The sequence below is a fragment of the Ranitomeya variabilis genome, chromosome 6 (genome assembly GCF_051348905.1).
Source record: "Ranitomeya variabilis isolate aRanVar5 chromosome 6, aRanVar5.hap1, whole genome shotgun sequence".
Taxonomy (NCBI): Eukaryota; Metazoa; Chordata; class Amphibia; order Anura; family Dendrobatidae; genus Ranitomeya; species Ranitomeya variabilis.
In genome coordinates, this window is record NC_135237.1 from 344,838,281 (window position 1) to 344,864,136 (window position 25,856).

Below are 25,856 nucleotides of genomic sequence, written 5' to 3' on the forward strand. Positions count from 1 at the left end.
TGGTCCGCGTCCCGGCAACATGGCCGCCCTGACCAATCACAAGCCGGGACTTCACGTAACCAAGTAAAAGCGCGAATTTTAAACAAACAACGCTGCCGGTTCCCTCGCTGAGGTCCCGGCTGCGTCGGACAGGTGAGTATAGCGATATTTTTTATTTTAATTCTTTATTTTACACATTAATATGGTTCCCAGGGCCTGAAGGAGAGTTTCCTCTCCTTCAGACCCTGGGAACCATCAGGAATACCGTCCGATACATGAGTCCCATTGACTTGTATTGGTATCGGGTATCGGTATCGGATTGGATCCGATACTTTGCCGGTATCGGCCGATACTTTCCGATACCGATACTTTCAAGTATCGGACGGTATCGCTCAACACTACTGGCTACACAAGGCCTCGAACGCTCTCTTTTCTGGGAGTAGGAAAACCGCTTTTAAAGCCGGAGCAGCAACAGCAAGTTTTGGCTTACCTTGCAGACTCAGCCTCTAGCTCTTTTGCCTCCTCTTCTGAAACTGGTAAATGTAAAAACAGCGCGTCGCTTGTGGATGTTCACGGTCAGGGACAAGTCGCTTCCTTGTCCTCTTCAGCAAAAACAACAAGAGAGAAGGATGTGTAGCGCCCCCACTGCCGCAGGGCCGAGGGGTACCCGGTACCGGGCCTCTGAGTCTCTGCTCTGGGGTTGTCACGGTGGCTAGGCCCCGGTCCGTGACCCTGCCGAGGGGCGTACAGTGAATGATAGAAGTGGATGGTGGTAATGCGGTGTTGCGGTGCAGTGCCGGTCGCAGTAAATAACAAGGACACAGGGGTGCAGTCTCTTTTACCTTTACTGAAGATTTCTGGGTTCTCAGTCCGGATTCCGGATCACCAGGCGGCGCAAGTCCGGCCGGTCCAACAGCACCTCCAGAGTTCTCTTCGCAGGTGGAAATCTGTGCCTACCTGCTAGCGCTATGTGTTGCGGTCCTTCCCTGCTGTGCTTACGGAAAGTCCCCACAACTGTTGTGTCTGTTTCTTAAGTTCCCTCACAACTCGATTAGATGATGTTCTGCTAATCCTCCGTCCCTCCCTGATGTTACGGTTAGGACGGCACCCGTTTGACGGGTAGGCTCGGAGCTCTTCCGGGACCCTAGAGTCGCCCCTCTCCACAAGTTGCCCCCCAAGACTGCATAGGTGATTTAGGTGAGACAGCCCGCTTGAGACTGACTGTCCTGCCGTAGGTTTGAAGTATTGCCTGAAGCTGTATATAGAAATACTTCCTCGGCGTTCCGGCCACCGGTTGTTTGCGCCTCAGTAGGATGTTGCCTCGGTCTTACAGCACGACTCCTACTGGTATTCTCCTTCTTGCTTTGATCTCGTTTCTCACTCAGCACAATCTATCTCGCTTCTGATCCTTCCTTGGGCACCGCCGCTATACTGAGCAGGCACGGTCCCGTTATGTTCCTTCCTGTAGCCAGGCCTCTGTCAGGATCCCACCCCTGACAGGGACCCTACCGAATCTTCCCCCACAACACCCTCTGCCACAAGGTGTTGCCTGGTTCCAACCCAGTCAGCTTTCTCCCTAACTTCCTGCCTGACCCCCAGTTTTACCAGTATGTGAGGAGTGGCCTAATGAATAGAACCCTTAGCTCCCCCTGGAGGCCCGGCTGTGAAATGTATTGGTGTCTGTGATACCTGGTCAGATGAACTCCTTCAGTGCCATCAGACGTACCATGGCTCCCCTTAGTGGCGGAGCCACAGTACTGCAACGACCAGGACTCTGGGGCACTGCACTCCCCCCCGGTTAAATCCAGTACTCCGGGACTGGGAAGAAAACAACAATACAGGTTAGCAAAAGACATACAATTTTGAAAATGCAATAACAATAAGTAAGCTTGAACAGAGCTTCCCTTTATGGGAGGTGAGGACACTTGAATGTTACAAACATAGTTAAACATTATAAATTACAGGCTATAAGTAACTCCTGTTACCCAACCGGGTATTCTACTCAGTGCAAAGCTTGAACAATAAGTTAACATTGCCTTTAAGGACGTACACTTCCTATCCACTAAAGACTTACTTATAAAACATTATAATATTAATTAACTCTTTTTCTTTCATTCTCCTTCGTTATATCTGCAGGACCGCCTGTCCTAACGGCACCAGACCTACTGCCTCTCCTTTCTTTACAGGACCGCCCCTTTCAGCCCGGGCCTACTGCCTTTTCAACTACTATACACAGTATAGAACATAACATTTACTTTCAGGTTAAGAGCACTGAGCCATCTCTATATGGCTCCTAAGAGGACTCGCCACTAACCCCTACGGGTTCACTTCCTGTCCTCATTCTTTAACACATCATACATTTTCTTAAAACATTAAACTTCCATCATTACTTTCTTACTGACAAATATGCAGGACGCTATGTCTACCCCTACGGGTCTACTGCATCTTTCTTCTAACTTTCACTTATGCAGGACTTCATGTCTACCCCTACGGGTCTACTGCACCTCTCCAATAATTTCCTTACTTTAGAACACATTATTAAACATTTCTTTCTTTCAACGAGTTAGTTGCATATAACTTGTACATATCAGCAGCATTACTTTCTCTTTTAAGACATCATTATCACTTTACTGTTTTAAGGCAGTATTACTCGTAAGTACACAGGTGAACATCCCCTTTAAGAGGGGACCAAGTCTTTATGAGGTAGCATATCTTCTCAGGCTACCAGTCCGTACTCAGCAAAGGCTCCGGTGCGGTATCTTCGCAAAGAGTCCTTCTTTAAGTAAAACCAGTAAGGAGCACCTTCAAGAAGGTGCAAACTATTTACAAGAAGTTTGTATCATGCACTGTTCATGATGGCGGCAGTTCTTGATAACGTAGAAATAAAATAGGAAATAACCAAAAAGCAATAGGGATCCCAGGTCAACAAAGGGATCTCTTTAAGAGTTAACCCTGGACGGGTTTAGCAGCAAAACAGTAGAACAGTAACTATTTGCATTGGTAAGGCGTTCAGATATTTACTTAAACCAATCAGGGGGCAGCACCGGCGGAGGCAACCCCTTTGGATACTGCCCGCCGCCTGGTACTGCGTAAGGTGGAGCACTGTCCCATCTGGGGGTTTGTGTACCCACTGTCTTCAGTGCTGGAGCAGTAGACACGAGGGTCACCTGAGGAGGCACCTGCGTGGCCACGACTGCGGTGGAGGTCACGATGCGGCAAGTCGTGGTCTTCACGATTGTGCCCGTTGGGGTGACCATGGTGGTCTCAGTGGTGATCGTGGGCCGACCACAAGGGGGCACTTTAGCTACAGGAGATATCTTCTCCGGCACCTTAGTCGGGGGTTCCATCAGCTTTTTCTTGTGGACATTCAAAGCAAACCATCCCTTCTCCCCAAAGTGCCGGGTGTAGGTGACTTCATCCCCTGGGTGGAGGTCCCAGTCCGGGTGACCCTCCCGCAAGTGAGATTCAACATCCCTCCGATTAACAAACACTTCCGCATACAGGCCCGGTTCTTTGATGAAGCCCCAACCTCCGCGGAGCCTGAAGGTGACGATGGTGCCCTGCCTGCGCGGGGCCTGGTGAGCGGTGGGGTCCTTGCGGGCCCGATCCTTGACTGCCAGATCTTTCTGGTGGTAGGCCTCTAGCCCGGCCTGGTATTCTTTCTGTTTCTCCTCCCATTGCTGCTCTAGCTGGATCTGGTATTCCTCCCAGCTTAGGGCCTGTACCATCTCTCCCTCCTGGGTCTTCACCCCGGGGAACCCCATAAGGTTGGATCCTGGGTTCACCCAGCGGCACACTGTGCGCTCTGCACGGACTTCACACAGCAGAGCAGTGGGTCGAAGCGGGGCCTTCAGGCAGTGTTCCATACCCGTGGGCTCCTCCCATGGCAACAGGCGCTGAAGTCTATGGGCTCCGGGGAGAGGGGGTGCCGCAACGGGGCCTACTAGCAAGCCCTCGGCCAGTGGGACAGGGTCGGCGGACTCACCAGCCGATGCAGGCTCCTCTTCCGCGGCGAATTCCTCTGGCGGTGTCAGCGAGGACCTCGGCAGCAGTATCGGGTCCGATGCTGGAAGACTGCTGTCCGGTGCCGCCTGGTGCGGAGCCCGGGCCTTCACATTCAGCTGAAGGAGCTGGTCGAGCAAGCTCTCCATCTCGACCCGCAGGAGTTCGGTGCTGTACACGGAGAACGGGCTGCTGTGCTCATCCGGGTAGTTGGGGGAGACTTCCACTTCAACCCCACCTTCGGGTTCAGAGCTGCTGGCCATGGCGTCCTCCACGTGGGTCGCTTCCTGGTCTTTTTCCCGCTCTCTCCTTCGTGGGCGGTGTCGTCTTCTCGGTCTCCGCCCTCCATTGAGTATCAGGAGGCGGATCTCCGCTGCTGACGGACACGTCCTCACAGTGCAGAAATATTTAGACTGGGCGGCCATTGTCCTTCGCGCTCTTCAGCTTGTCTACGCCCACTCCACGCCCCTCTTCTTCTCCTGCGCTCTCCTCAGCGCTGTAATGGCGGCGGATTTTGGCAGTAAATGGCGCAGCACAGTCCTTGCAATAAAGTACAGTCCAAGCACAATAAATCACAGTTCCAAGGCACACATGACCTGATTCTTCAGGCTTAAGAAGATCCTGTTCGTGACGCCAAAATGTAGCGCCCCCCACTGCCGCAGGGCCAAGGGATACCCGGTACCGGGCCTCTGAGACTCTGCTCTGGGGTTGTCACGGTGGCTAGGCCCCGGTCCGTGACCCTGCCGAGGGGCGTACAGTGAATGATAGAAGTGGATGGTGGTAATGCGGTGTTGCGGTGCAGTGCCGGTCGCAGTAAATAACAAGGACACAGGGGTGCAGTCTCTTTTACCTTTACTGAAGATTTCTGGGTTCTCAGTCCGGATTCCGGATCACCAGGCGGCGCAAGTCCGGCCGGTCCAACGGCACCTCCAGAGTTCTCTTCGCAGGTGGAAATCTGTGCCTACCTGCTAGCGCTATGTGTTGCGGCCCTTCCCTGCTGTGCTTACGGAAAGTCCCCACAACTGTTGTGTCTGTTTCTTAAGTTCCCTCACAACTCGATTAGATGATGTTCTGCTAATCCTCCGTCCCTCCCTGATGTTACGGTTAGGACGGCACCCGTTTGACGGGTAGGTTCGGAGCTCTTCCGGGACCCTAGAGTCACCCCTCTCCACAAGTTGCCCCCCAAGACTGCATAGGTGATTTAGGTGAGACAGCCCGCCTGAGACTGACTGTCCTGCCGTAGGTTTGAAGTATTGCCTGAAGCTGTATATAGAAATACTATCTCGGCGTTCCGGCCACCGGTTGTTTGCGCCTCAGTAGGATGTTGCCTCGGTCTTACAGCACGACTCCTACTGGTATTCTCCTTCTTGCTTTGATCTCGTTTCTCACTCAGCACAATCTATCTCGCTTCTGATCCTTCCTTGGGCACCGCCGCTATACTGAGCAGGCACGGTCCCGTTACGTTCCTTCCTGTAGCCAGGCCTCTGTCAGGATCCCACCCCTGACAGGGACCCTACCGAATCTTCCCCCACAACACCCTCTGCCACAAGGTGTTGCCTGGTTCCAACCCAGTCAGCTTTCTCCCTAACTTCCTGCCTGACCCCCAGTTTTACCAGTATGTGAGGAGTGGCCTAATGAATAGAACCCTTAGCTCCCCCTGGAGGCCCGGCTGTGAAATGTATTGGTGTCTGTGATACCTGGTCAGATGAACTCCTTCAGTGCCATCAGACGTACCATGGCTCCCCTTAGTGGCGGAGCCACAGTACTGCAATGACCAGGACTCTGGGGCGCTGCAGATGCAGCAGGCGACACAACGGGTTACTCCATGGAGCTCTTTACACATACTGTCACTGGCTTAGAAAGTGAAACACTTAACAGGCCATGCCCATTACAAGTAGATTCTGACATGGAGTGCACTGATGCACAGCCACAGCCAGAGTACTATGCTGCTCCTTTGACTCAGACCACAACATTGCCCTCTCAGGGTACTGATCCACAATCAGACCCTGATGAGACTATGTTGCCCCGCCACGAACGCTATACCACCGACCGACACGGTGACACAGACGAAGTTGCACACGAGCTCGAAGAGGAGGTAATAGATGACCCAGTTGTTGACCCCGATTGGCAGCCATTGGGGGAACAGGGTGCAGGCGGCAGTAGTTCAGAAGCGGAGGTGGAGGAGGGGCCGCAGCAGGCATCAACATCGCAACAGGTTCCATCTGCCGGTCCCGTATCTGGGCCAAAACGCGTGTCAAAGCCAAAACCTGTTGGAGGACAGCGTGGCCATCCGGTTAAAGCTCAGTCTGCAATCCCTGAAAAGGGATCCGATGCTAGGAAGAGTGCAGTCTGGCATTTTTTTAAACAACATCCAATTGATCAGCGCAAAGTCATCTGTCAAAAATGTTCAACTAGCTTAAGCAGAGGTCAGAATCTGAAAAGTCTCAATACTAGTTGCATGCATAGACACTTAACCACCATGCATGTTCAAGCCTGGACTAACTACCAAACGTCCCTTAAGGTTGTAGCACCCTCGGCCAATGAAGCTAGTCAGCAACGCAACATCCCTTCCGTCACTGTAAGGCCACCATTTTCCGCACCACCGGCAGTATCTGTGCAGGTTTCTTTGCCAGCCAAAAGCAGTCAGGGTCAGGGAATCACCAGTTTTGTAGGAGGAAATATTGCATCTAGGGCACCGGCGGAAACAATACCGTCTCCAACCGTCTCTCAGTCTGCCATGTCCACCGGCACACCCGAAAGTTCCACGATCTCCAGCTCTCCAGTCCAGCTCACCCTACATGAGACTCTGGTTAGAAAAAGGAAGTACTTATCCTCGCATCCGCGTACACAGGGTTTTAACGCCCACATAGCTAGACTAATCTCATTAGAGATGATGCCCTACCGGTTAGTTGAAAGCGAAGCTTTCAAAGCCCTGATGGAGTACGCTGAACCACGATACGAGCTACCCAGTCGACACTTTTTTTCCAGAAAAGCCATCCCAGCCCTGCACCAGCATGTTAAACAGCGCATCGTCCATGCACTCAGGCAATCTGTGAGTACAAAGGTGCACCTGACTACATTTGCATGGACCAGTAGGCATGGCCAGGGACGTTATGTGTCCATCACGGCACACTGGGTGAATGTGGTGGATGCAGGGTCCACAGGGGACATCAATTTCAGGACAGTTGTGCCTAGCCCACGGTCTAGGAAACAGTTGGCTGTAGGTGTTCGCACCCCCTCCTCCTCCTCCTCGTCCTCCTGCAGAAGCGACAGCTCTTCCACAGACTGCAGTCGGCCAACCACTCCATCGGCAGATGACACTGTTGCACACCAGTGGTCCCATTATGGGCCAGCTACTGGCAAGCGTCAACAGGCTGTATTGGCTATGAAGTGTTTGGGCGACAACAGACACACCGCGGAAGTTCTGTCCGAGTTCTTGCAACAAGAAACGCAGTCGTGGCTGGGCACAGTAGATCTTGAGGCAGGCAAGGTAGTGAGTGATAACGGAAGGAATTTCATGGCTGCCATCTCCCTTTCCCAACTGAAACACATTTCTTGCCTGGCTCACACCTTAAACCTGGTGGTGCAGTGCTTATTGAAAACTTATCCTGGGTTCTCCGACCTGCTCCTCAAATTGCGTGGACTTTGCTCACATATCCGACGTTCGCCTGTACACTCCAGCCATATGCAGACCTATCAGCGGTCTTTGAACCTTCCCCAGCATCGCCTAATCATAGACGTTGCAACAAGGTGGAACTCAACACTGCACATGCTTCAGAGACTGTGCCAACAGAGGCGGGCTGTTATGTTTTTGTGGGAGGATACACATACACGGGCAGGCAGTAGGATGGCAGACATGGAGTTGTCTGGTGTGCAGTGGTCGAAGATACAAGACATGTGTCAAGTCCTTCAGTGTTTTGAGGAATGCACACGGCTGGTTAGTGCAGACAACGCCATAATAAGCATGAGCATCCCCCTAATGTGTCTGCTGATGCAAAGTTTGACGCACATAAAGGATCAGGCGTCTGCACCAGAGGAAGAGGAAAGCCTTGATGACAGTCAGCCATTGTCTGGTCAGGGCAGTGTACAGGACGAGGTAACGGGCGAAGAGGAGGTGGAGGATGAGGAGGATGATGGGGATGAGTATATTTTTAATGAGGAAGCTTTCCCGGGGGCACTGGAAATTGGTTGCGTGGCAAGGCCGGGTTCTGGTTTTTTGAGGGACACTAGGGACGTAGATTTGCCTGAAACTGCCCCTCAACCAATCACAACCGGAGATTTGACAACTGGAACTTTGGCCCACATGGCGGATTATGCCTTACGTATCCTAAAAAGGGACACACGCATTACGAAAATGATGAACGATGACAATTACTGGTTGGCCTGCCTCCTTGATCCACGCTATAAAGGCAAATTGCAAAATATTATGCCACATGAGAACTTGGAACTAATATTAGCAACCAAACAATCAACTCTTGTTGACCGTTTGCTTCAGGCATTCCCAGCACACAGCGCACGTGATCGTTCTCACACGAGCTCCAGGGGCCAGCAGACTAGGAGTGTTAGGGGTGCACACATCAGAAGTGGCGTTGGACAGAGGGGTTTTCTGACCAGGTTGTGGAGTGATTTTGCTATGACCGCAGACAGGACAGGTACTGCTGCATCAATTGAAAGTGACAGGAAACAACATTTGTCCAGTATGGTTACTAACTATTTTTCATCCCTTATCGATGTTCTCCCTCAACCGTCATTCCCATTTGATTACTGGGCATCAAAATTAGACACCTGGCCAGAATTGGCAGAATATGCATTGCAGAAGCTTGCTTGCCCGGCAGCTAGTGTCCTATCAAAAAGAGTATTCAGTGCTGCAGGTTCAATATTAACCGAAAAAAGGACTCGTCTGGCTACCCAAAATGTTGATGATCTAACATTCATTAAAATGAACCACAACTGGATTTCGAAATCTTTTGCCCCACCTTGCACGGCCGACACCTAGCTTTCCTATGAAAAGCTCTTGCCTGTGGACTACTGTGAATTACTTTTCTAATGTCTAATTTGCTGCAGCTGATTGTCCAGCATACGACATGTTTACACCTCCCTAAATGGCCAAACTCCCCACACGGGGCCGTGGTATCGCGACTTGGCGCAAGCACCCGTGAGACTGCTGTTTGTCTGAAGAGGTGGGTGTGGTCGCTTTTGGTCGACGGCATTGCTACTGGGTCCCTCATAGTACAATAAAGTGTCTCTGGCGGTGGTGGTGCGCACCCAACGTCAGACACACTGTTGTAACATGAGGGGCCCTGGGCCTGTACCGCCGGCCACAAGAGAGTTCACCCACCCCCAGGTCAAACATTGCTCTACCACTTCCACAGTTATCTCTCACACTTCCACCAATGTTTAGTCTATGCGCTGACATCCTTCCATACCTGCCACTGACAATACCATTGTGTTGACATGTATGATGGTACTTAACATAGTCAGGGGCAGTGTCCTCTATTTACCACAGTAAATACTTTGCGCTAAATTAGTAGGTCTGAAACAACGCAGAGGATCCCACCCCTGAACCTAATGATTGCACCCTTTAGTGTTTTTGTTTTGTTTTAATGCGAGACATTCACATTTATTTGTTGTTTTGGACTACTAACTGGCAGACACTCATTACAATCGGCCTCCGTTGACCAGACCACTGCTGCCCGTGTACCCCTGGAACCAATTATAAAGTGCCTACAGCTAGCCCATTTTATTATGTTAGGCCTTCGAAGCCTGTCTGCGGTCCCTCCTTCCACTAGGCCTCCACTGACCAGACCACTGCTGCCCGTGTACCCCTGGAACCTATTTTACAGTGCATAAAGCCTGCCCATTTTAATATGTTAGGCCTTCGAAGCCTGTCTGCGGTCCCTCCTTCCACTAGGCCTCCACTGACCAGACCACTGCTGCCCGTGTACCCCTGGAACCTATTTTACAGTGCATAGAGCCTGCCCATTTTATTATGTTAGGCCTTCGAAGCCTGTCTGCGGTCCCTCCTTCCACTAGGCCTCCACTGACCAGACCACTGCTGCCCGTGTACCCCTGGAACCAATTATAAAGTGCCTACAGCCTGCCCATTTTATTATGTTAGGCCTTCGAAGCCTGTCTGCGGTCCCTCCTTCCACTAGGCCTCCACTGACCAGACCACTGCTGCCCGTGTACCCCTGGAACCAATTATAAAGTGCCTACAGCCAGCCCATTTTATTATGTTAGGCCTTCGAAGCCTGTCTGCGGTCCCTCCTTCCACTAGGCCTCCAATGACCAGACCACTGCTGCCCGTGTACCCCTGGAACCAATTATAAAGTGCCTACAGCCTGCCCATTTTATTATGTTAGGCCTTCGAAGCCTGTCTGCGGTCCCTCCTTCCACTAGGCCTCCACTGACCAGACCACTGCTGCCCGTGTACCCCTGGAACCAATTATAAAGTGCCTACAGCCAGCCCATTTTATTATGTTAGGCCTTCGAAGCCTGTCTGCGGTCCCTCCTTCCACTAGGCCTCCACTGACCAGACCACTGCTGCCCGTGTACCCCTGGAACCTATTTTACAGTGCATAGAGCCTGCCCATTTTATTATGTTAGGCCTTCGAAGCCTGTCTGCGGTCCCTCCTTCCACTAGGCCTCCACTGACCAGACCACTGCTGCCCGTGTACCCCTGGAACCTATTTTACAGTGCATAGAGCCTGCCCATTTTATTATGTTAGGCCTTCGAAGCCTGTCTGCGGTCCCTCCTTCCACTAGGCCTCCACTGACCAGACCACTGCTGCCCGTGTACCCCTGGAACCAATTATAAAGTGCCTACAGCCTGCCCATTTTATTATGTTAGGCCTTCGAAGCCTGTCTGCGGTCCCTCCTTCCACTAGGCCTCCACTGACCAGACCACTGCTGCCCGTGTACCCCTGGAACCTATTTTACAGTTCATAGAGCCTATTTTTTTATTTTATTTAATATTAATAAAGCCATGATGGACTATGCTGTACCACGCTATGAGCTACCCAGTTGACAATTCTTTTGCGAGAAAAGCCATCCCACCCCTCCACCAGCATGTTAAAGACCACATTGTCCTTGCATTCTGTCAATCTGTGAGTCCAAAGGTACACCTGACAACAGACACATGGACCTGTAGGCATGGCCACGGAAGGTTACGTGTCCTTTGTGGCGCAATGGGTTAATGTATTGGATGCATGGTCCACACAGGGGACAGCCTGGTAAGTCTGTCTGCAGTCCCTAATTCAAGTTGTCCTCAAATGAATAAATCTGAGCTTCCACCTTCTGGCTCTCATTAAGTGCTGTTTTTTAAAAGATTGTTGGTTCCGGCCTACTAACGGTGTCTGCCCCTGCCTGGTGTTGTCCTCCACTGAACAAAGCTGAGCTTCCACCTTCTTGCTCTCTTTAAGTGCTGTGCTTTTAAAAATAGGTGGTTATGGGCCTACTAACGGTGTCTGCCCCTGCCTGGTGTTGTCCTCAACTGAATAAAGCTGAGCTTCTACCTTCTGGCTCATATTAAGCTTTTTTTTTTTTTTTTTTTTTTAATTGCTGGGTGGGGCCTAATACCTCTGTTTGCTGCTCCCTGGTGTTTGTCCTCAACTGAATAAAGCTGAGCTTCTACCTTCTGGCTCTCATTAAGTGCTGTTTTTTAAAAGATTGTTGGTTCCGGCCTACTAACGGTGTCTGCCCCTCCCTGGTGTTGTCCTCAACTGAATAAAGCTGAGCTTCTACCTTCTGGCTCTGATTAAGCCATTTTTTAAAAAAAATTGGTGTTTAGGGCCTACTAACGGTGTCTGCCCCTGCCTGGTGTTGTCCTCAACTGAATAAAGCTGAGCTTCTACCTTCTGGCTCTCATTAAGTGCTGTTTTTTAAAAGATTGTTGGTTCCGGCCTACTAACGGTGTCTGCCCCTGCCTGGTGTTGTCCTCCACTGAACAAAGCTGAGCTTCCACCTTCTTGCTCTCTTTAAGTGCTGTGCTTTTAAAAATAGGTGGTTATGGGCCTACTAACGGTGTCTGCCCCTGCCTGGTGTTGTCCTCAACTGAATAAAGCTGAGCTTCTACCTTCTGGCTCTCATTAAGTGCTGTTTTTTAAAAGATTGTTGGTTCCGGCCTACTAATGGTGTCTGCCCCTCCCTGGTGTTGTCCTCAACAGAATAAAGCTGAGCTTCTACCTTCTGGCTCCGATTAAGCTATTTTTTAAAAGAAATTGGTGTTTAGGGCCTACTAACGGTGTCTGCCCCTGCCTGGTGTTGTCCTCAACTGAATAAAGCTGAGCTTCTACCTTCTGGCTCTGATTAAGTGCTGTTTTTTTAAAAAATTGGTGGTTCCGGCCTACTAACGGTGTCTGCCCCTGCCTGGTGTTGTCCTCAACTGAATAAAGCTGAGCTTCAACCTTCTGGCTTTTGGCCTACAGTAGCAAATATTAAACTGCATTTGGCCTATTAGTGTGTTTGGGCCCTTAAAACAGTGTCTGCTGCTCCTGGGTTTGCTACTCCACTCAACAAAGCAATGCCGCCTGTTTAGTCCTGTTACCAATTTTGAACTGCATTTAGCCTACTTTATTCTTTGGCCCTATATCTGTTTCCTCCTCATCCTGCCCATTCCCCAGCCACTGCTAGATGAGTCTGCTGGTACATTCCCCTTGCACTCTACACAGCCAGAATCTGACCCTGCTGAAAGTAAGGTTCCCCTTCCCGCATGTTATACCACCTTACACAGGGACAAAGAGGAAGGTGCAGATGAAAGTGCAGGTTCCTTCATCAGGTGGGGGGGGCATACTCGTTGGCGACGTCACTGGCACAGGGCCCCTCAGAGTATGCAAAAGTGTCGCTGCTGGTGGGAGGCGCCCCCGCCGTGCAAACACACCGCTGTACTTTGAGGGGCCCTGTGCCAGTGCCAATGCCAACGAGGGGGCCTCCCTGCTTGCTTAGGATCACAGCACTTGCAAACTTGACATACTTACCTCTCACTGCTCCACCGCCGTGACGTAGTCCACGTTTCCTGGGCCCACTAAAAGCTTGAACCAGCCCTACCCTCCACAACTTTTGCAAAATGACCCCCAAGTTCCAATGCCCAACTATTATTATAAAGTTAATTAAGATTGACAAGCTTCAGAAACAAGAGTGGATGTTTTTGGCATTAAAATGGGCACTGTAGGTGTTTTCCTGGCCTCCACTCACTGCCGACTATGCTTCCCCATTGACTTGCATTGGGTTTCGTGTTTCGGTCGATCCCCGACTTTTCGCGATAATCGGCCGACTGCACTCGACTCGACTCTGGACAAAATCGGGTTTCACAAAACCCGACTCGATCTTAAAAAAATGAAAGTCGCTCAACCCTAGTGCACACTGCTCACACAAGTGCTACGGACTTCACAGTGATGTTTTGACTGGTGCTTGGACCCTCACTGATGAGAAACATCATGCAGGTTCTTTAATATATAAAAACTTTTATAAAATGACCGTTACCCTATAAGTTTTAGCACTTGAACAAGAGACTCTCAATGGCACATCAACGTATCAATAAAGAAGTACTGCTAGCTACATTATGATTGACACTGATGTTAATACCATGAGGGGATCACTGTGCATTTTATATGATTGACACTTACAGTTGCTGCCGGAAAAGCCAGAACCGAGAAGAGAAGGTCTCTGCAATAGGTAATACACTTCACAAACTTAATCCCTCTTACTGGAAAGAGCAGATCCGTCAGAAAGGTCACAGCATAGAATAAAGTCTGCAGAACCTATAAAGAAATGATGAACTTTTACAGAAAAGTTTATAAAATTGTATCCATTTTAATTTCCTTCTAAACATTTACATGATTTTATGTAAAAAAATATATATATTAGACAGTTATCAATTTAACAAATGAGTGGGACAGAGCTGCAGTACCATGTAAATGAGCCATTGCGTCTGTGTTCACATTTGGTTAACATGATGAGCAGAGGATGAAGATGTTGAATCCTAAGAATCAAATATTGATGGCCTATTCTCAGCGGATCCTATAAGGTTTCTATTTTAAAATTTTATTTCAGGTTGTGATATGGAAAAGAAAAGTGAGATGAGCAAGCGCTAAAATACTCGGGTGCTCATTGCTCAAACTAAGTAATTGTTAATTCTAGAATGTTCGTTTCGAGTAACGAGTATAATGCGAATCAATGGAAAAGCCAAGCTTTATTCCAGCAGACCCTACAAGGAGGTCTGGGGGGCAGTGAAAATGTTCAAGCGGATGGGAAAAGTGCTGAATGGAAGGAGAAGAGCATGGAGAAGACCCCTGGAAGCATCTCTGACTCTCAGATCGCTGCTGAGGACAATGGGGTCACACTTTTACTCCACTTTAACGAGTGACGATAAATCATTCCAAACCAACGAGAAATTGCATTTTACAGGGAAAAAAATGTTCAGAATATTTTTTTCCTTTATAATGACTTGTATATAAGGCCAAACTTTAAAAGGTTTTTTAAAATAAATATACATATATATATCTATCTCTCATTTAAATAAACCAAAATTGTTTTTTATTTAAAGAAATAGAAAATTTTAGTTTCATTTATGAAGGAAGCAAGAGCTGCCAAAAATTAGGGACTCAGACACATCCTGCATTAGACATAAAGGATGACCTCATACTCATTCTGCTCAAATTGTCATATATTGGTACTCCTAGACTCATAAAGGCTACGCAGTTTTGAGGGTTATATACCAACGAAATGTGCTCAGACCATGGAATAGTCTATAGGTGAGCAATACAGTACAGATAACATTTTGAACTAGTTTTTTTAAGCTTATATACCACTGAAATCTACCAAAGTTTATGTAAAATACTTTTTTATACTTTTTTACTAAAAGTCTATGGATGAGCAATATAATACCGATACATTTTTAAGCGTACCACTGAAATCTAACGAAGAATATGTAAATGACTTTTTTACTAAAAGACTATAGATGAGCAATATAATAAGAGAGGAGGGAGAGTTAGAGCAGCACAGCTCCACTGAATGAGAGGACACAGCAGCGTGGAGTATGTCAGAAGGTGCCAGACTGAGCGGTGGAGACCGGCGGTGCTAGCGTGGAAACATGAAAGTCCATATCAAAGCCAATGGTAGAAAAAACGCCAAAGCACTCACCGATCTTGCAGTTGCAGGAATGCTTTATTACTTCATACAAAAATCATCTTCACGGCATACGGGAGGACGGGCAAAGTGCAGGAGTGCAGCGGACGAGACAACGGCCGTTTCGCGCCCACTAACGGCGCTTCAACGGGTCACAACGGGACCCGTTGAAGCGCCGTTAGTGGGCGCGAAACGGCCGTTGTCTCGTCCGCTGCACTCCTGCACTTTGCCCGTCCTCCCGTATGCCGTGAAGATGATTTTTGTATGAAGTAATAAAGCATTCCTGCAACTGCAAGATCGGTGAGTGCTTTGGCGTTTTTTCTACCATTGGCCTTGAGCAATATAATACTTATACATTTTTAACCTTTTTACCCCCAAGTGTGGTTTGCACGTTAATGAACAGGTCAATTTTTACAATTCTGACCACAGTTCCTTTATGAGGTAATAACTCTGGAACGCTTCCATGGATCCTGGTGATTCTGACAAAGTTTTCTCGTGACATATTGTACTTCACGATAATGGTAAAATTTCTTTGATATGACTTGCATTTATTTGTGTAAAAAAATGGAAATTTGGTGAAAATTTGGAAAATTTCGCAATTATCCAACTTTGAATTTTCATGCCCTTAAATCAGAGAGATATGTCACACAAAATACTTAATAAGTAACATTTCCCAAATGTCTACTTTACAACAGCACAATTTTTGAACCAAAATATTTTTTTGTTAGGAAGTCATAAGGGTTAAAAGTTGACCAGCGATTTCTCATTTTTACAACACCATTTTTTTTTATCTGGACCACATCACATTTGAAGTCACTTTGAAGGGTCTATATAATAGAAAATACCCAAAAGTGACACCATTCTAAAAACTGCACCCCTCAAGGTGCTCAAAACCACATTCAATAAGTTTATTAACCCTTCAAGTGTTTTACAGGAATTTTTGGAATGTTTAAAAAAAATGAACATTTAACTTTTTTTCACAAAGAATTTAATTCAGATCCAATTTGTTTTATTTTACCAAGGGTAACAAGAGAAATTGGACCCCAAAAGTTGTTGCACAATTTGTCCTGAGTACGCTGATGCCCCATACATCAGGTAAGCCACTGTTTGGGTGCATGGCAAGAGCTCAGAAGGGAAGGAGCGCTGTTTGACTTTTCAATGCAAAATTGGCTGGAATTGAGATCAGAAATTGAGATTTACAATTATTTTAAAACATTTTTTTGTGCAGGCTGATAGCTTCTATAGCATGCTGATCTTCATGCTATAGAAGCTGCCAGCGCTGCAGCTTCTATTACACTGACCTGAGAGACTTCCTGGTCATCACTGCACATGACAGGAAGTCTCTTAGGTCTGGAGACCAGGAAGTCATCATGATGACATCTGGGCACCATGGCAGTGATTGGGACCCCGCAGCATGCCGCAGGGTCTCCGATCCAAAGGCAGAGGGGCTGACAGCCAGAATAATGTTTGATGGCAGTATTCCTGGTGTTAAAGTGCTGGGAGCGGTCCGCTGGCTGGCACTTAGTGCTGGGTGTCAGCTGTGAGAATCAGCTGACACCCGGCCACGATCAGCCCCGTTCCCCCCGTGAGCACGGCTGATCACTCATGACGTGCTATCCCATCCATAGTCAGACGGGCCCAGGGCACATGAACGGGATAGTACGTTGGATGGCAGAAACGGGTTAAACAAGTTTCTTGAGGGTTATATGGGCAACAAAATTGATCCAAGAACACGTAATAGTGTATGGGTGAGCAATATAATACAGATATATTTGGGAACAATTTTTTGGAGGGTTCAACCACCAACATGTACCCAAGAACATGTAATACTCTATGGGTGAGCAATATAATACCGACAAAATTTTGCACAATTTTTTGGATGTCAGATTCCCCCGAAATGCACCCAAGAAGACATAATACGGTACCCTTTGGAAGAGCAGTATAATTCTGACGCATTTTTAAACAAGTTTTTTGAGGGTTATATACCAATGCAATGTACTCTAGACCACGGAATAGTCTACGTTTTTGCAATATAATACGAATAAATTTGGAACAAGTTTTTTTGAGGGTTACATAACAATTAAATTTGTCTCAGAAGACGGTACAGTGTATGAGTGAGAAATTTAACCCACTAAAAATATTTAATGTGGGGGGGGGGGCATGGCTGGATATGACTGAGTTGATTCCCTTAATCATATAACTCTGGGCCAGCAATATCAGGGGAACACACAGTCGTTGGGGACCCCCACTACTATGCTGGGTGAAACATCTAGCTGGGCCAAAATACCCTACACAAGGAGTCTCCTCATGCTCCCATCCCCACAACTTCCCCTTATTTATCTACTGAGGGATCAAGCTTGCTCACCTCAGGAGAAAGGGGAGTGCAGCAGTGGATGCACATCACCACATTCAGCTGAAAGACCTGAGGTGGTCCGAAATACTTTCAACAATGTGGTTACTATTCCTTTAAATGCTGTGCACATTTTACCATTTCAACAACACTCTCAACCCTCTGTAACTATGGCTACACTGGGCAGGACATCAGCCTTCTGCAAGCCTGATCGCTGCGACTCCACAACACAAAATGAATCTCATACAGAAAGGCCACTACCCCTCAAATACACCTATGGTGATGATGACAGGCCTGCATTCTAAGCAGATTTACGGGCTCTTCTCCAGACAATTCCAACTAATGGTCACATTGCAGCCCCGACTTCTCAGGTGGTGGCTTAGTGTAAACAGCAGTTTGCACAATTCAGATCAGATCTCTCATCTCTTAATTCTAGAGTTGATGTGCGATGCCCCAGTGTCCTGGTCGTCGCAGTGATGTCATTATCCTTTCAGGGGGAGAAGTGATGTCATGTCTGAAGGCAATGAAAGACAACCACATTCAGGTATCACACACATGCAACATGTTCACACTCCAGACCAGAAGGGGGAGCTCTAAGCCTGTTTAGGGTAAACTCCCCTATTTAACATCCTGGCTGGAGGAAGTCAGAGTTCAGTTCCTGTCAGGAGGACAGAGGGAGAGGAAGGAGTCCTGGAGCCTGAAGGGCTACAAATCCTGGAAGAAGACACTAAAGTGAATATATTGCAGAGAGTGTGCAGGAAAGCAGAGCACAGGAGAGGAATATCAGAGGGAGTTCAGCCAGGAGCAAGCTGCTTCCATCTGAGGCGCAGAATCCGGTAGCCAGTGCACCGTGGAAGTAAGTGCTCTACGCATTGCTTCAGAGACTGGCAGGGCAGGTGATTCCAAGTTGTCTGTCTGCCCTTGTATACCCAGGAGGCACGGTGACACCGCTCAGAGGCCGGGGAGTGCTAGAGTCCCTAACCAAAGTCTCAAGTCACCGGCCATACGGGTTTGTTCTATCCGACCACAGGGAACAGAGAGAGAGATAACATCAGTGAGGACCTTACTGGCTAATGCACTAAGGACCTACTGTATAGTGGCGCATAGGAAGGCTACTGAATTCCCACCTGGACAAGGGGACTCTGGAATTGCCTTCAGACTGACCGGACTCTGCCTACCCTGTCATCTGGTGCTCCGGGCTGAGGATATCATCTGAAGTCTTCTGTAAACAAGATAAAAGACTGCAAACCCATCTCCTCATTCTGTACTGCACCTTTCCCATATATAAACTCTTTTACTGGACACCCCTGAGGGCCACGGACCGGGTCAGCCACCAAGACATCCCCCGAACCGAAGGACACGATGCCGAGTACCCCATTGCCCTACTCTGGGGGCGATCCAGATGCAAAACCCCAAAAACCTCAGTAGAACAATGTGTCAGTTATACAGGTCTTACAGGACACTGTGCACAAGCAGTCCCTGCATTTATGCTCACTTCAACAAAACTTTGATGATTTGGAAAACAGAAACAGGAGAAATAATCTCCGCATCAGAGGATTACCAGAGTCAATCAGTACCAAAGATATCCCATTTGTACTTTTATCTATTTTCAACAACCTCCCACATACATGACATAATAGCCCCCCACCCAGAGCAGCTGTTTTGATGTGAAGTGCCTTCCATCTTCATAGATTTTTTGCTTAAGGATACTCCAAAGTTTCTCAATAGGGTTGAGGTCAGGGGAGGATGGTGGCCACAGCATAAGTTTCTCTCCTTTTATGCCCAGCAGCCAATGAGTTTTCTTAGCATCATAAGATGGTGCATTGTCATGCATGAAGATGATTTTGCTACTAATGGCACAGTTCTTTTTTTGCACCATGGAAGAGAGTGGTCAGTCAGAAACTCTATACACTTTGCCGAGGTCATTTTCAGGGACTCTGGAGGGGCAACCAGCTCTCGTTCCATGTTGTTGCAGCCTTGTTAGGACATGGTAGATATCCACTATCCATAAATTACTCCATAGATATGGATCATCCAAGGTTGCATGGCACTCATAAGTAAACAACACTGTTTTAAAATTAGTCTTCATGTACAGTTGAAACTAGAAGTTTACATACAGTCTATAAAAAGACATATGCACAATTTTCTCAATAACTGACATGAAATCAGAATAAACCTTTCCCATTTTAGGTCAATTAGGATTACCATAATTATTAATATTTGCCAAATGCCAGAATAATGAGAGATAATGTTTTAAGGCATTTTTATTACCTACTGCAAAGGCAAATGTTTACATACACTAAGATTACTATGCCTGTAAACAATTCTGGATAGCCCATATGATGATGTCATATGTTTGGAAGCTTCTGATATTTTTTTGGGTAACATTTGAGTTAGAGACACACCTGTGGATGTATTTTAATGCACACCTGAAACACACTGCTTCTGTGTGTAGCATCATGGGAAAGTCTCAAGAAATCAGCCAAGATATCAGATAGAAAATTGAGTACTTGCACAAATCTGGCTCATCCTTGGGTACAATTTCAAGATACCTGAAGGTGCCTTGTTCATCTGTACAAACAATTATACGCAAGTACAATTGTCCAGCTTGTCCAGCCATCATATTGGAAGGAGATGGGTTCTGTGTCCCAGAGATGAACATGCTTTAGTCCGACATGTGCATATCAACCCAAGGACAAAAGCAAAAGACCTTGTGAAGATGATGGCGGAAGCTGGTAAGATTGTGTCAATATCCACAGTGAAACGAGTTCTGTATCAACATGGACTGAAAGGTCACTCTGCCAGGAAGAAGCCATTACTCCAAAAGAAACATAAAAAAGCCAGATTAATGTTTGCAAATCCACACAGGAACAAAGACCTTAATTTTTGGAGACATGTCCTGTGGTCTGATGAATTTAAAATTTAACTTTTTGAGCATAATGACCATTATTACGTTTAGATGAAAAAGGGAGAAGCTTGGAAGCCTAAGGCTACTTTCACACATCAGGTTTTTTGCATCAGGCACAATCCGGCGAATGTTGGAAAAAACGGATCTGGATTTGTGAAAAAGTGATGCGACGGATCCGTTTTTTCGACGTATCCGACTAGCATATTCAGATAATTGGATAAAAAAAATTTGGAGCATGCTCAGTTTAAAAAAATGGAATCCGGCACCGGAATCCGTCATTTTCCGGCTTCCATTCTACCAAACAGCCGGAAGCGCCGCATCCGGCGCTTCTTGCTTTATCACCAGAGAAAAAAAAACGTTGCTATGGACATTTTTTCAGAGACCGGAAACGGCAGATTTGCCGGATCCGGCGAAAACTGGACGATCATCTGGTGCAATCCGGCACTAATACAAGTCTATGGGGAAAAAAAACGGATCCGGCGGCAACATTCGCCTGATCCGGTTTTTTGAAAATTAGCATGATTGAGCCTGACGGCGAAAATTTGATGTGTGAAAGTAGCCTTAGAACACCATCCCAACTGTGAAACATGATGTGGCATTGATTGAGAAAAAAACATGCATATGTGTCTTTTTATATAGTGTATGTAAACTTCTGGTTTCAACTGTGTGTCTGGGCCCACTGCAATCATCTTTGCTTGAGAGCCCTGTTTAGATGTTGTCAAATAGTAGGTTTATGCACAACTGAAAGTTGGAGGATCCTACACCTGGAAGTTTGTGGGACTCCAGAGATCCCAGCAGCTTCAAATACCTGTTTGCTGCTTGATAATGGTATTTTAGCAGCTGCTCTTTTAATCTGATGAATTTGTCTGGCAGAAACCTTCCCTTATTTGTACTCTGTATATGTCACAAATCTGTTCACAGTATGATGATCACGCTTTACCCCTTCAACCCTGGGCGATTTTCCGTTTTTTCATTTTCGTTTTTCACTCCCCTTCCTCCAAGTGCCATAAATTTTTTATTTTTCAATATGGCCACGATAGGGCTTGTTTTTTGTTGGACGAGTAGTTGAACTAGATGGACTTAAAGTCTTCCTTCAACCTTAAAAACTATGTTACTATGTTATGTTAGGGTTGTGGTTATGGTTGGTATTACGGTTAGCATTGGGATTAGTGTTAGGGGTGTGTTGGGGTAAGGGTTGGAGTTAGAATTGGGGGCTTCCATTGATTAGGTACCTCAGGGGGTCTCCAAACGCGATATGGCGCCACCATTGATTCTAGCCAATTTTGCGTTCAAAAAGTCAAACGGTGCTCCCTTCCTTCTGAGCCCTGCCATGCGCCCAAACAGTGGCTTTCCCTCACATACAGGGTATTGCCATACTCAGGAGAAATTGCACAACAAATTTTGTGGTCCATTTTCTCCTGATACCCTTGTAAAAAATTAAAAAATTGGCTCCAAAGTAAATTTTTTGGGAAAAAAGTAAAATGTTCATTTTTCCTTCCACATTGCTTTAGTTCTCGTGAAGCACCTGAATGGTTAATAAAGTTCTTGAATGTGGTTTTGCGCACTTTGAGTATTTGGTATTGTGTTTCTGGGGTGATATGCAGTGCCTTTTGAGCATATTATGGCATCCAAAGAATTCAATGTTCTTCTCATTTGATCAGGCTATAGTCTCTCAATAGTTCACAGGCTTGTCTAAATGTTGTTGAGCAAACTTTAAACGCACTTAAACATGCTTTTTGTTCAGCAATGGAGCCTTGCATGGTGAGCGTGCATACAGGCTGCTGGATGCCATTTTTTTTTAACCATAAAACGATATCGAAAGCTTAAAAAAAAATGTTCATACTCACATTGCTGCTCACCTCTCCAACCTCTGATCATCACCTGACTGGCCCATGTCACCTTTTAAGATTGCCACTGTTGAGCTGAAATGCCTTCTTATGTTGGGTGAGGACTTCCGGCATAGATTAGGACCCGGAGGATTTTGCACAAGAACATAAAAGGTCACAGGGTTATGAAGTCATGGTGTGCGCCTTGCCCTTGTTTGTGCTTGCACAGATTTCAGCGTGAGTGGTGATCAGAAGATGCAACGAAGACCTGATGCTTGACAGTGAGGAGCAGGGGGGCTGAAGAGGTGAGCAGTGAGGTGAGTATGAAGATTTATTTTATTTTTTAAATTTTTATGTTTATTATGCTCTAGAGAAAGGAGATATTCCAGAGTATAATAAAGGGCATAAAATAAGAGGAAAATAACTTTCCTGCAAATCGAATTTCCTAGGAAAATCTGGTGAGCAGGCAAATTCAAATTTTGTCTGAAACGTTCATCTCTACTTTTAACCATTAAATACAATGAATTTGAAAGACTATTATACACTAGGAACACTAGGTGTAACATCACTGTACACAATCATGGTGGAAAATAAAGGCTGTGACTCATTACATTTCTTTCTGGAAAAAATGCATTACCTACTTATTTAAATCACTATTTCTTTAGATTCATAATTTCTAATATGGTTGCAGTAGTAGTGATGAAAATCCAAGGGAATAATTAGTATCATATATGCACTAATTGACAGCAATAAGTACAGTGGAGGAAATAAGTACTTGATCCTTTGCTGATTTTGTAAGTTTGCCCACTGACAAAGACATGAACAGTCTATAATTTTAAGGGTAGGTTAATTTTAACAATGAGAGATAGAATATCAAAAATAAAATCCAGAAAATCACATTGTATAAATTATATAAATTTATTTACATTTTGCAGTGAGAAATAAGTATTTTATCCCTCTGGCAAACAAGATTTAATACTTGGTGGCAAAACCCTTGTTTGCAAGCACAGCAGTCATCCTTTTTTGTAGTTGATGATGAAGATGCGCACATGTCAGGAGGAATTTTGGTCCACCTCTATTTGCAGATCATCTCTAAATCATTAAGATTTTTGAGGGTGTCGCTTGGCAACTCAGAGCTTCAACTCCCTCCATAAGTTTTCTATGGGATTACGGTCTGGAGACTGGTTAGGCCACTCCATGACCTTAATGTGATTCTTTTTGAGACATTCCTATGTTGCCTTGGCTGTATGTTTTGGGTCATTAAATTGCTGGAAGACTCAGCCACGACTAATTTTTAATGTCCTGGTAGAGGGAAGGAGGTTGTCACTCAGGATTTTACAGTACATGTCTCCATCCATTCTCCCACAGATGCGGTGAAGTAGCCCTGTGCCCTTAGCAGAGAAACACACCCAAAACATAATATTTCCACCACCATGCTTGACAGTGGGGACGGGGTTTTTTGGGTCATAGGCAGCATTTCTCTTCCTCCAAACACGGCAAATTGAGTTAATGCCAAAGACCTCAATTTTGGTCTCATCTGACCACAGAACCTTCTCCCAAACACTCACAGAACCATCCAGGTGTTCATTGGCAAACTTCAGACAGACCTGCACATGTGCCTACTTGAGCAGGGGGACCTTGCGGGCACTGCAGGATTTTAAACCTTTACGGCGTAATGTGTTACCAATGGTTTTCTTGGTGACTGTGGTCCCAGCTGCCTTTAGATCATTAACAAGTTCCACCCATGTATTTTTAGGCTGATCTCTCTCCTTCCTCATGATCAAGGATACCCCACGAGGTGAGATTTTGCATGGTGCCCCAAATCGATGTCGATTGACAGTCATTTTATATTTCTTCCATTTTCTTACTATTGCACCAACAGTTGTCTCCTTCTCACCCAGCGTCTTACTTATGGTTTTGTAGCCCATTCCAGCTTTGTGCAGTTCCAAGATCTTGTCCCTGACATCCTTATAAAGCTCTTTGGTCTTGCCCATGTTGTAGAGGTTAGAGTGTGACTGATTAATTGAGTCTGTGGACAGGAGTTTTTTTTATAAATGTGACTATGTAAAATAGCTGTTTTTAATGCAGGTTATGAGTTGATAGGGAGCGTCTAACTGGTCTGTATGAGCCAGAACGCTTAATGGTTATTATCGGATCAAATACTTATTTCTCATTGCAAAATGCAAATACATTTATATAATTTATACAATGTGATTTTCTGGATTTTATTTTTGATATTCTATCTCTCAATGTTAAAATTAACCTACCCTTAAAATTATAGACTGTTCATGTCTTTGTCAGTGGGCAAACTTACGAAATCAGCAAGGGATCAAATACTTATTTCCCCCACTGTAGCTAAATTAGGAGCCCAGGTGGAGTAGCAACTTATTCCTGAGAAAGAAAAGGATCAAGATGGAATATTGATCTACGTAGACTTCTGTAGCTCCCAGGGACATTATCAATCAGCATTGTCTCGGAAACTTGCAGACTTTATAGAGACACAATTGTCTGAAACGCTCTCACAATATTGGACCCATACCTGAATCAGAATACTATGTCACTACAAACAAACCCAGGACAAACACATTGGACTCACCTACCAGTATAAGTTTTCAAACTACAGAGAGATACTAAGATTAGTATATTGTGTCATTGGACATGCTCTACATGGCAGTTAAGAAATTATGTCAATGTAATTTGGTGATGTACACTGGGTTTTCTCACAGACAATTAGACACTTGCTCAGGAGGTAAATACAGTTGAAACCTGAAGTTTACATAAACTATATAAAAAGACACATATGTATGAAATCAAAATAAACCTTTCCCTTTCAGGTCAATTAGGATTAGCATATTAATTAACATTTTCCAAATGTCAGAATAATGAGAGAGAAAGAATGTTTTAAACATTTTTATTACTGCAAAAGTCAAAAGTTTTCATACATTTCATTAGTATTTGGTACCGAATGACTTGGGTCAAACATTTGGGATATCCTTCCACCGACATTTTCAGCTTTGCCTACAAAAATTATTTAGGATTGAGAGTCCTCAGTGGTTGATACCTTTTAATGGTAACTGAAAAGATGGTAAAACATTGCAAGCTTTCGAGGCTAGTCAGGTCTCTTCATCAGGCTGTCAGTATCTAGTCCTGGAATCTGTTTCTCTTGCCCTTAGACTTGCCCTTAGTTAACATGGATCTTGATGTTTCACGTCGGCCATCTTGCTTCCTGCCAAAGTTGTATATAAAGCCAGCACCTGCTCTGTTTCATTGCTTGTGTATTATGTTTTGGACCTTGTTCCTCTGCAGTCCCAAGCCTGGACTTACAATCCCTGTGGGTCCTTTCCTAACGGCGGAGTCCTCTGCCAACCTGCACGTCTGGATCCCTGCCTGCTGACCAAGTGATTGCTAAACACCTGACTTCAGAAACCTCTGCCTGACCATACCTGCGGTGAAGTAAGAACTCCAGCCAGCTAGTGTGTTCCTCTGCTCTGCAAGAGACTGTGTCTTGTGCACTCATTGCTCAGTGACTTTGCATGCTGTGTCGCAGAGTATCAGCTCTGCTATTACTGTTTATCAGATTGACTGAACATTTATCTGGACTTACATGCTATATTGCATTCAGATCACAAATACAATCTTGCTTGTTCAAACCATTGTGTCTGCAGTC

General features: G+C 46.1%; 1 protein-coding gene across 1 annotated transcript in view; it reads right to left on the reverse strand.

Moving 5' to 3' along the window:
* The window catches only part of ADTRP (androgen dependent TFPI regulating protein), a 115,284-nt gene that overhangs the window by 79,676 nt on the left and 9,752 nt on the right, over positions 1 to 25,856 (reverse strand). Inside the window, exon 2 of the mRNA XM_077267660.1 lies at positions 13,605 to 13,739. Coding sequence (XP_077123775.1) covers positions 13,605 to 13,739 — 135 coding nt within the window. The remainder of the gene's footprint in view (positions 1 to 13,604; positions 13,740 to 25,856) is intronic.